Below are 12,366 nucleotides of genomic sequence, written 5' to 3' on the forward strand. Positions count from 1 at the left end.
GGGGTATGGGATTCACTTTCCAAATCAAGAGCAGACCACAGGGCTGCCATAAGCTTTTCACAATGAATACTTCAGGTTCTAAAATAACTGCTTCCAAGAACAAAGATTTGAACCACCAGCTTTGTATTAAAGCCTATTTCTTGACCTCTTCTGAGCACCCACCCCTCCCTGCATAACAATTTGCACCAAACACCCATGGATATTCAATATTAAACATCTAATTAAAATTTTTGCTGTTTTCATTGCTTTGAACAAGAAGCTGGTTTGGGTGTTTTCAGATCTTCATACAAATCGTACCTCTGCAGCTCTCATTCCTAAACTTAATTAATAGTTATTATTATTTATGACGGCACTGCATGCTAGTCCAAGCTTTAATTTGGTCTTCTAAAAAAAGAGCCTGTGGCTGTGTTCTTGGACTTTTTTCCTTCGTCTTTTTTCTTTTCTGAAATAACATTAGTAGTTCAAATCTTGTAGCTTGTTTTTATATGGCTAGTGCTTTGTATTTGTCTCTCTTTTTCTCCCTTTTACCCTTCTGACTTTTTTATTTTTAAACTGCTCCAACCTAACTTCATTCTGATTTCTTACTCATGGATGCTTCAAGGACTCACATCGCTGATTATCATCCTTCCATTCTCATTAGTCCAGACCTTAATTTTATTTCAAAGGTCATATGGTCTGTATGTCCAGTGGGCACAGTAGCTGGCTTGTGTTCATACAGAATATATCTTTCTCCTTAACTGATACTCATGAGCCTGGTAGTGCCCTTTGTGAGAAGACTGGTCATTACCATCTCCAGAACACCGGTAAAATTTGCCATTTCTGCTAAAATCCCAATTTGTTCTCTAATCACTTGCATTCTGTTACCATTCCCCATTTTTCACTGACTTCTGAAGTTCCTACTACCCACAGACACTAAAATCTTTTTCTGAGCCATGAGAAGCAGAAGTGGTCACTACTGCACCAACTCACTGTACTCTCCGAAGTCGGGTTTAAAATTGCCAACTGATTTTTTCAAATGCTATTGGGTTTGCTCCATCTTTTTTTGCTTCTCATGTGCCACAGTTTTCCCATCTATAAAACACTTCATGTGTTTTAATAAAATGCTTAGGTATCAAAGGATGAAAAGCACACCACTATTATTGTTAACAATATGAATGTTAACTGTCCAACCCATGTCCTATCCAGAGATTGCTTCAGATTCCATCTTCACTTCAGAACATTTTTAAGTTGGTGCTTCATTCTCTACCTGTCCCATCTTCTGCAACTCTCCCATCCCTGCTCCCTTTTCCCACCCACTCCATCCTGACCACTTCTTTTTCAAAAATTTTGCTGTATCTTTTTCTCTGATCTTTCCTGCTTATGATGGAATAACTCTTGACATAACTATTCTGTGATGTTGTGTCTTTATTAAAAAAGTGAAAAGCTAACATTTTACTGTATGAGCTGTTGCAAAGAATACATTTATTCTCATTTATTATTCTGAAAGTAACATATAACACTGTCTATAAAACATTAGATGCATAAAAGAGAGGAACAGAAACCACTGTGATCATTACTAAAATAAATGCTAAGAAATTACATTACCAGAAAACCTTGGCAGAATCAGCTAATTATAGTTGGCACAGATAGATTACAGATAGCCAGCTATAGTTATCTGAATACTTCTGTGAGAACCCTCTGATTTTGACTGCATTTTCCTGGGGAGAGCTGCCCCAAGCTGAATTGGTTTAGATTGAAAAATGCCATCATTTATAGGAATAAAGTCTACAAAATGTTGTGTCTGCTTTCCGCATCTCCAGTTCCAAGGATTCTTTAAAATTTTGACAGCTTTCATAGGAAAAGCTCCAGAATGATTAAATGATCCAAATCCCCTCCTTTGAGTGCTTGTGAACCCTTAATAGAATTTCTTATTCGTATCCATTAGGATATAGCATCTTGCTACATGATCACGTACTCTGTTTCCCTAACACCCCCCATTCAGTGCACAGCACAAAGTAAATTCTGTTGCTGTGTGTAGGACTTCATTCACATCTACTGAAGTACGGAAATGTGGCAGAAGCATGAAGCGGGGAACTGCAGAACAAGAAAGGATGAGCTTAGAGGAACCCAATGCTGCTTTAACAAACTGCCCCTGCCCCCGAGCTCTACTGTGGTACTAAGTCATGGAAAAAGCATTTTCACCGATCTGTTCCCAGAAACACCCTTTTCAACTATATAGCCAGCCTGAGATAACAGACTGCATCCAATGGCAATAGTTTTGTTATTAATATTGTCGTGGTTTAACCCCAGCCAGCGACTAAGCACCACACGGCCGCTTGCTCACTGCCCTCCCACCAGTGGAATGGGGGACAGAATTGGAAGAGTAAAAGTAAGAACACTTATGGGTTGAGATAAGAAGAGTTTAATAATTGAAATAAAAGATTATAATAATAATAATAGTAATGAAAAGGAAAACAACAAAAAGAGAGAGAGAAATAAAACTGAGGAAAAACTAGTGATGGAACAGCTCGCCGACCGACGCCCAGCCAGCCCCCGAGCAGCGATCCCCACCCCCCGGCCAACTGCCCCCAGCTTTATATGCTGAGCATGACGTCATGTGGTGTGGAATAGCCCTTTGGTCAGCTGGGGTCAGCTGTCCCAGCCGTGTCCCCTCCCAGCTTCTTGTGCACCCCCAGCCTCCTCGCTGGTGGGGTGGGGTGAGGAGCAGAAAAGGCCTTGACTCTATGCAAGCACTGCTCAGCAGCAACGAAAACATCCCTGTGTTATCCACACTGTCTCCAGCACAAATCCCAAACAGCCCCATACCAGCTACTAGGAAGAAAATTAACTCTACCCCAGCCAAAACCAGGACAAGTATATGGGATGAGATGAAATTCCAAGTGCCCTGCAAAATCAGGCCCTTGCTTTCTCAGAATGGCCGCCTGCCCTTAGCTCCGAGTGCCCCGGTGCTCACCCATGTGCCTCAACGCCACACGTGCACACCGGGAGTGACAATGCCTCTTCAGCTGGTAGGTGCTATGCAGCCATTAACATTTGCAGTTGAGATACTAGAATGACACTGCAGAAAAGCCTACAAGGAAATGAGTAGCACTGGAGCACTTGCTGCCGAGTGAGTGCTAGTCATCCCGGGCACTGCATGTGTCGGGGAGTCTGTGGGAAACACAATGCATGATGATGTAGTTAGAATATGATGACATAATGTAACTCACAAAGGGAAACGAATTCATATTGCATGGGTGACTATAAACATAGCATTTCTTTTCCCCGAGTACCTGACTTTGCATCCTTAACACACTTGCATGCAATCTTTCTCCTTCTTCACTGAAGATACACAAACAGCTGTAAAATATTGACCAGATAGTTGCCACAAACTGCTACATATTAGGAGCAAACTAGCTCCCAAATGATTTGAGTTCATATCCTTTCCATGCATGAAACCGTATTTAGAGAAGCAAATTTCCCCGCACATTAGAGGAAGCTGTTGCATGCGTGTCTATTTTGCATGTGCAGAAGAAAATTTTGCATACACAATAGGTATACATACAAATGGCTTTTGATTGCAATGTAAGTACTGCTTTTAGAAAATTGTGTCCCATTAAATAATTCATGTTATCCTCCTAGAAGAAGAAATCCGAAAGTGTCTAGTGAGGAACTAAATTAGTGAAAGTGGGGATTCAGAAAATATTGTCCTCTGTGTTGCAATAGTAACACTTCATTATTGGTTTATACAGAAAACAAACAAGTTGGATAATTTGTAGCTCAGATAAGCCTTGGTTAATATAACCATACAAGATGTAAGGGGAAACGGGAGTGTGCATTCCCCTGCCTAGATACCTCTCCTGACGCAGCGTGGGAGGGCTCTGCCATGCTAACGCTCACTCTGCAAAGGGCAGATGCAGATTCGGCTCCATTAACACCAATAAACTGGCTACTGGAGCAGATGCACAGCGTGGGGAGGATGCACCCCCAGCTACACCTGGGGAAGAGCACTAAGAAATCGCTCCAACCCAACCAGTGCAAGAAAGCAGAGATGAATTTTGAAAACCTGCTGGGCAAGATACAACTTTATTTCAAGGCTCAGGACAGGTAGTCCTGCCTAATTGACAGTATGGGCTGGCTTTTTTATAATGTCAGAAATTTTGAGAGAATAAATAATTTTATAGAAAGCAGCAACAAACATTTGAGCTCCAAATTGTGAATAAAGCTACTGGTTTTAGAGTACATTCAAATCCATTACGCATTGAAGATCTAAATAAAATAGCTAGGCAACTAGAACATTACATGGAAAAAAAATAAGAAGGTAATGTGTGGGGACTAAATTATTGTAGCTTGGTGGAAACTGTTCTTCTAAGTGTTATCTCCATCTTCAAAATCTGTACAGGATTCCTGTTTGTTCCTGGACTCCTACTGACTGAGACTAGGATATAGGTCTTGGCCTTATTATCTGATAGTTTGTAATATCTACTACTTGATGACTTGATGAGAAATTACATTTTAAAAAGCTTGATGTTAATTTAAAACCTACAAGGTTTTGCTCATTATTTCTGAGACAGCCTATTCAACTCCCAGTCAGCAGCTACAGCAAAGTATGCTGACCCCATTGATGAGGTAATCAATTATGCTGGAACAAAACAAACTAGTAACTAGAAAGAAAGGAAGCCTATGGTTTTATACAGAGCCAGAGAAAAGAGGGAGCAAGAGCATTTGGCAAATGCAGGACAAAACATCTCATTTTCAGGTTCCAAAAAGTTATATTTTAAATTTGTGTTAAATATGATTTACAAAATCAATGTTCTTCTATGCTGGTCAGCTTTACTTGGAGTGAATGAAGACAAACCAGGGCATGCATCCAAAGCTGTGGTTCTACAGGCATGTGGCACTCTGGAACAGAGGTTTACATGCCAGCAACTGCTATTATCCCAACTAGCAATGATTTAGCATTCTGTGATGTCTAGGGTGTAAAAAATCCAGGCTGTACCTTTATATCACAACCATCCGAAATCCAGGTTTAAATTCTGCCTTTAAAGAGACTGCAGCACAGCTTGCTGCTGTGTGCACGTTGGAGAATAAAAATGATTAATTCTGCCCATCAGTGAAGTTTTCGCTTATGAGTATCACAAGCCTTTGCTGTGTGCAGCAGAAAAAAAAGAAAATCATTTTTATGCTTAGTTTCAAATCCTTATTCAAAACCATGTAACAGCGCTAATTACTAAACATGGGGAAGACTGAATAAAATATCATAAAATGCTGACTTAAAAAAAAACAACCATGAAACAAAACACCTTAAACCTAAGTGCATTTACCACGTATTTTAGTGCATGATTTTACAATCCCAAGTTCAGAAAAGATTTTCATGTTAAAATTAGCAGAAGAAAGTAATTGGGAAAGAAGTAAATCAAAATGGACATATATCATCTAATACGAGCTCCCATGATGAGCTGAAAATCTGATAAAAGAGCAGAATGATCAATTCCTCACCACAAGAAAGAGAGACGCAAAGATTGGCTTGGGAAAAAAAAGATTTCCTTTTGGAATCACCACAGCAGGAGCCAGAGGAAGCTTTGCACCCAGAGACCTAATGTTGTCTGTTAAGCTAACAAAACTAGTCTGGAAGAAGAAAAAAAGTAAGACTTCATCTTTTCATCCCCTTCCACTTCACTGCTCATGTCCCTAGTGTTTATCTTGATCCCAGTTTTCTTTTTCTGAGGATTTTTTTTCTCCCTCCCCCCCATTCATTTCTTTCTTTTTTTTGATGCTGACGGGGGGAGCGGCATGGGTGCCTGATGCCAGCTGCGTCCGAACAGGGACCCTGCCTTTCTCATTTGCATTGTCACATTCAGCAAGTACAGAATATGCCACAAAGGACCCAGAAGGGGTCGGTGATAGAGAGAGCACTACAAATTCAGCATGGCCCTCCAAGCCTCGTGGAGGACGGGTACTCAGTACTGCGGCTGGTGTAGGCCAGCCCAAGTGCTTGCCAGTGCATCCAGTCGTGCTAAGGGGATTAAGATCTCAAAAGAAGGGCAATGTCTTGTGCCACAGGAAAATTCGGAAGGAAAATACGGAAATAGTCTACCTCAGCCAGCTGCTTGCTGCCCAGTTTGCCACAAGGGTGTAACGCAAAACTTGGCGTGACTGAGGAGGAATCCCCAGAGGGAATTTCTGGAGAACGTGCTCTAGGATGCCTCACCGTAAGACAATGACAGTGTGGCTGTAGGGATGTTGCCAAAGTGCAACAGTCGCTCTCTGTACCAAACCAGAAACTAAACTAACTGTGAGAATACAATACGCACAACATACACATATTATTCTTGTATTTATACATGGAAAAATTTGAATGCAATGTATTATTCCTCTGAGGTTTTATGCCATATTCTTCTTTCAGTTACGCTACAGCAGACCTGCCCTGCATAACTCAGACTATAATTTGAACAGTAACTTTTATGCTAACACCACATAAGGAGCAATCAGCAATGGCTTATCATATTGGGAGAGTAAGGACAACTACAGGCTGTCTATAAGCTGTAGGGATACAGTGAGAGAGATCTCACCTCACATCTCAGACTGCACACTGTCCCCCTTAGAGTTCAAAACACTCTGGGGGCAGGACTCCATCCAGAGGGAAGGTGTTACAAAGTTCAAAGACCTGAATGAAGTGCAACTAAAATATAGACTATCAGGTACAGCTCCACATTAGGCTGAAAATAACTGCATTTTGTAGTGTTCTTGTTATCTTAAAAAAGAGCCTTGAATAATTACTCACACAATTAAAAGGAATAAAATCAGATATTCTTGGCCAAGTTAGCTTGGTGTATCATTGAGTAATTTGCCTCCTTTTATTTACTAATGGCATGTCTAGAAATAAGAAAAATCTGAATTTTAACCTTGAAATATGAACTCTACAAACCCGTATTTCAGTGTATGCATTGTAAGCCCACACCAGGGAATACTTTCAAAAATAAAAATAAACTTCCAAACTTTGAATGCACTTTAAGGGTCAAAAAGCAATGGGAACAAATGCATTATTTAACCATAAAAAACACACTTGATTCAGTGCAAGGCTGAGGAGGGAGCTCAGGCTCCCAGAGGCAAGTGAAGTGAGGACTGCTCTGAGGGACTGCTGCAAACGGGGCTGGAGCTGAGCTTTCCCTCAGCCCTGCCTCTGCCCGGGAGAGGTGGGGAGGTCGAAGAGCTGGAGAAGACAGGCAGCTCTTAATAAGAACGAGCTGCCATTTTCTCAGTAACAGTGAAGCACAGAGGAAAAATGGTGGGGAACTTCTTGCTTACAAAAAATGAAGCCATTATTCAAAACTGCGAAGAAAGACCTTTAAAAGCATTGGCTACTCACACATTGCTTCAACTCCATGATAACATTCTTATCCTTTTTATTGGTGCGTTGTTAGCAGCTACATCTTTATTACAGTCTCTGTATTTCTCCTTCATCCTCATTAAGAGTAAGGTCCATTTCTTACCTGACTGACACAGGCTCTGCTCTCATTACCTTGACTCAAAGCTAACAGTAACTTTTAAAAAATGCTCACAATAATCATCAGCTATAGTATGCTTACCCTGAGGTAGTTGAGGGTGAAGTTTGTCAGACCCATTCGAGTGATGTTTTTGGACAGCTGCTCCAGCACCTGAGGGTCTTGTGCCTAAACAACAGAGGAAAAAAGAATTTTCACTTTGCTTTTTGTCTATTTGTTTTTCTCTCTGTGCTTGGTAGAGTGCAGGGAGGGTGCTCTGAAGAGAGATGCCATTCCTATGGAAAAAATACACATTGATGCTAAATTTCTGGTATAAGCTACAAAGTTCTGTTTGCACAGGAAAATGCAAAACCTTATGAAATTGGAGCAGAATAAAGACTGTTTTCCAATATCTTCTTTCTGTCTCTACCCATTCAAGAGATAGACCTAGGAGGTCCGGTCATGCACAGGGGCACAAGCAAGCAGGGCCCACCAAAGAGCTTCCTGAGGGATCACAGTACACTTTGAGCCTTCCATTTGTTGGCTGGGAGTCCCAGGAGACTAAGCAGATAAAGGCAGGAATAAAGAAAGTATTGCTTTCTTTTTGTGCATAAGAAACTGAAGCAGAGAGAACTCATCAAGGCACCTTCAGCAGAGCTGATCACATAAGTAGCATTAAGTACAGGCTGGAGAACCCTTCTGGTCCAAGTTATTTTCCCAGAATTAAACAGGAAAAATGCAAGCACAGTCCTTCTCTGACCCTAGCCAGGAGCTTTACCTGTGTGACCAGCCTCCTCTTTAAAATGAGATCAATCTCATTACTAAAATTAATACCTGCTGGTTGCTGCCTAACCTGGTCTACTCTCTTTGAATTGCAGCCCTCTAAATACATATTGGTGCTCATGGCCATCCACGTTGTCCCTTAATGGGATACTGTTGAAGAGTTCAGAAGATCAGCCCTCTAAAATAACTCTGAGACAGAAATGGTGGGACAGATTTTCAAAGATATTTTCTTCAGGCCTGTAATAGCATTTTCAAAAAAGTCCCGGCGGCTTAAGTTATTTAAAATTCCTCACTAAGAATATATCTTTATGGATATCTGAGTAACTTGATGTCAAAATATGGGCACATATTCTGACCTGTGTTCTTACCCTCTCTAAAACCATAGTCCTGCAATTAATTTTGTATATGCAGCACTACTAATCTGAATGATTCTACAGTGCAGAACTGAAAGTGGCAATAAGTCTCTGTCCTTTGTTTCTCCCCAACAATTTACTTTATAATAGTTTGACTTCAACCTGTAGAATTTTTAATATTGTAATATTCCATTGTGTGTGCTTTCATGCAATTACAAAAAAAAAAAAGTCTTGAAATGTGAAAAAAGAAGATCTGGATTAAAATTCTAAAGGTTTCTAAGTAAATATATGGTAATTACTTATTTTCTGTCTCATACAAGAGTAACAATTTGCTTAATTTAAAGTCTAAATATAATTCATACCTACAATGATGAAAATTCACTGAATTTAGTGCAGTTCATATCAATAAGAACAGATTATGGGCCCAAATCATACAGACCACCAAATGGGATTAAAAGGAAAACTATGTGCTAAAACAAAATGAAAACATAGCAACAGTGGCAACAATAGAGCACTGAGAAACAAGGGAGTGATGAAAGAACTTGTAAATGGATGCCGTTGCAGGCAAAACAAAATATTTATAGTTAATTGCCTTGGGTGTGAAATTTGCTGGAGTTCTTCATAAACCTAATCTCATCTCTTTGCATTAGGTCAAGTGAAAAAAGGATTACTTACATGCATGGCTAGAATGCTGCGTGGGATTAATTCTCTGTACTGTCTAATAGTAAAGTGCCATGTTTTTATTCTCATAAGATCATCAAAAGTAAACTCCAAGATAAGACGTCCTTCTGTGCATACCTAGAATACATAAAATGCATGAAATAAATTCCCGGGAATTTTGTTTTCAATGGTATTGTATCATTGATTAAACAACATTCAAAAATATCAGAGCAGTATTCTATTGTTCATCTCTGCTGTTTTGCTTTCTCTTGGGGAGAAAAAATGATGTGGGAATATGACTTCATAGGCCTTACCGCGGAGACAGTAACTTATAATATATAGATTTTATCACATTTTACAAACATAGAATATTGTGTACGCTAGATCTTATTTATTGCATCAATTCTCTTTCCCTCGCAGTTCGCTACTGCTAATTAATGACTGAACCTTGCAGTGGAGGTGGCTGTGGTGCAACTACGCGCACTTGATGTCAAGTTGCTGAACCAGTCATTCCTAACCTGTTTTATGTTGCCCTTTCCTTACAATAGCTTGGCATATAGACCTTCCTTTCACGTCCAGTTGGAGTACACAGAGCCCTGAATGCTTGTGGCCAAACCTGATTTTTTCCCTATTTTTTTCCTTCTTGTCTTTTCCAAGTGTTCTTGTCTTTTCCAGGCATTTTCTCCCATTTTAATTTTTCATTTCTTATCTACTTTTATTAACCCCACCCTTCCAAGGAAAGCCGGACGGGGTGTCTGCCATTGGGCTGTATGCGCTGCATTGCCACGGCAGGTTTGGGAGCCAGGGGAGCAGAGAAGAGGTTGCAGTCCTGGACAACGGAGCTGCTTCCACAGAAAGTGGCTCATGCAGCTTTGTGAGGGGTCTTGTCTGAGAAAGGAGAGAAAAGATGGGAGGAATAAATGCAGCAAGTGGGTACTACCTGGAAAGGAAAAGTAAAATAAATTAATGGGGACTTTTAAACAACTGTCCACAACTTTACGTGGAAAAAATGCTGTGGCTGTGGTGGTCTTTAAGGTGCAAAATACATGCCTAGCATGGTATCCTGACTGGAGTACTGTAAATGATGCATGATCTGAAAATTAACTCCCTCTGTTGCTGATTTTTTTCTTTAAATTGGATGTTTAGACTTACAACTCCTATGCAAAGTAAACTTGCAAGTGCAGGGTACAGAGGTACTGTGGAAATAGGGTGTAACAGCTTTCGAAAGAAAAGGGTCCTGCAACTTTAATTTTAATCCACTAATATTTGATTGAACAACTAGCCATCCTAGATTCAGCTGAGTCTGTTGAGCCTTTTTACAAGCCCCAACTCAGAGTTGGCTCATTCCCATTTGGGCAATGTGTGGCTTTTCTGGTTAACAGTTCACTTAACGTCATCATAGTTTTTCCTCCTGGTTGTTTTTGCAAAAAACAGGTAGGTAATTTTAACAGGCATACTATATAGACAAATTACTGTAGACCTATGAAGGAGAATCTTACAACAGGTTCTCATCTGCCCTTTTCAACATACCTTAGTGATGCCCTCAAATTTTTAATGTGACTTATTTTGTCATTTGACCCTGATTTTGATTTTCTCATCAGTTGCACTATGATAAGAAATTACACAGGGGTACACATGCGCACACATAAGGATTCATACAAGAAGAAAAACACTTTATATTAATGGTACTGTGTGGAGGCCAAAGATCCTGATTACTGACCAGTAAACATGAAAATATTTCAGGTTTAAAATATTTTTTTATCATAATACCTGTGGCTTCTCAAGTCTTTCTTCTGTTAAGCTCAAAACCCCACAGCTCTTAACAGATTTATTTTATGCACTGGCATTAGCAAATTTTAATAGAAAAACTGAAACACATACCTCATATCACAGGGGTAAAAAGGTACACATCTTATAAAGGAATTTAATTTCCTTATGTAGAGCATAATTTTACGCATTGCTTTTAATCAATAAAATTGGCGCAGTTCTTATTTTAAACGGGCCTCTCTCTATTTTTTTTTTAAAGCTGCCTTTTACATAGAATCCAAAAAATCAAAAGGGTCTCCAATTAAGAAAACATTTTATGTTGTGCTGAATTCATGTTACCGTACTGTGAGCTCTGACATTTTGTTTCTGTGGTAACCAAAATCAGCTGATTAGTTGGCATGGCAACAGAAAAGATGTAATCCCAGCAGACACACTCTAATCAATGCCCCCAGCACAGATGGTCTCCGGAGGATCAACAAGAAAGAGGCTGGCAGGCATTCAGTATATCACGTGGTTGCTCTAGACTAGGCCAGGAAAAAACTAAAAAAGAACATTTCTCAAACTAACCAATAGCTTTTTAACCCCTTCACTGCACTTATTAATTGTAGGAATTTCAGCTGCTCACACCTATGAAAACCAATTTTGGTCCTGCGCCTTATTGCTCAGAGCCTCGCTCTCCTAACACCGGGCATCTTTTAAAACTCTTCCCCTTTTATTAATGACCATTTCTCAAACCTGTCTCTGTGCTTGAAAAGAAACCTCAAGCTTAGACAAATCTGGGAAATGCCCGAGATTGTTAGTAAGGATTAAAATCGCTGAGTTCCAAGGGGTCAACTGTAAAATCCAGCTGATGGCCCCACTGTTGGGTGCAGGAAGAGAATGGTTCGAACACGGGGTGCTCCCTGCTCTAGTGGTGAAGGCAAAGCTCGCCTCTGCCAGTCTACCGGGGAATATAAATAAGCATCGCTAACTGCAGAAAAACAGTTTGCCTACACATAAAGTTGGAGTGTCGGTAAACATGGTGAAAACAGACTTAGGAGGACTTCTCAAGCCTTCTTTTATCTGGAGAAAAAAATGAAGCATCTGCCAGGTAAACAAATGTGGTAGTTAGGGCTTCAGTCTCTTCTTTTCCCACATTTAATTCATGCCATTGAACTTATTAAATTCTTTATAGTATTTACTTATACCTTGATAAAACAATTTTAAAGTGTGTGACACTTTACAAGGGCCTCTTGCCCTCTAAAGACAAGCTGGACTATTCATATTGTTACTGTTAGCCATGTTCTGGCCATATTTGTTTGAAAAAAACCTTAGAAATGCCATTTTATATATTCATCCAA

At 40.0% G+C, this 12,366-nt stretch overlaps 1 protein-coding gene across 14 annotated transcripts in view; it reads right to left on the reverse strand.

Moving 5' to 3' along the window:
• LDB2 (LIM domain binding 2) overlaps nt 1-12,366 on the reverse strand; it is a 368,330-nt gene that overhangs the window by 40,121 nt on the left and 315,843 nt on the right. For all 14 annotated transcript variants that reach the window (XM_075499807.1, XM_075499808.1, XM_075499804.1 and 11 more), the window contains 2 exons: nt 9,275-9,397; nt 7,569-7,652 (listed from right to left, as the gene is read on the reverse strand). In XM_075499807.1, coding sequence (XP_075355922.1) covers nt 7,569-7,652; nt 9,275-9,397 — 207 coding nt within the window. The remainder of the gene's footprint in view (nt 1-7,568; nt 7,653-9,274; nt 9,398-12,366) is intronic.

The sequence above is a fragment of the Mycteria americana genome, chromosome 4, assembly GCF_035582795.1.
Source record: "Mycteria americana isolate JAX WOST 10 ecotype Jacksonville Zoo and Gardens chromosome 4, USCA_MyAme_1.0, whole genome shotgun sequence".
NCBI lineage: Eukaryota > Metazoa > Chordata > Aves > Ciconiiformes > Ciconiidae > Mycteria > Mycteria americana.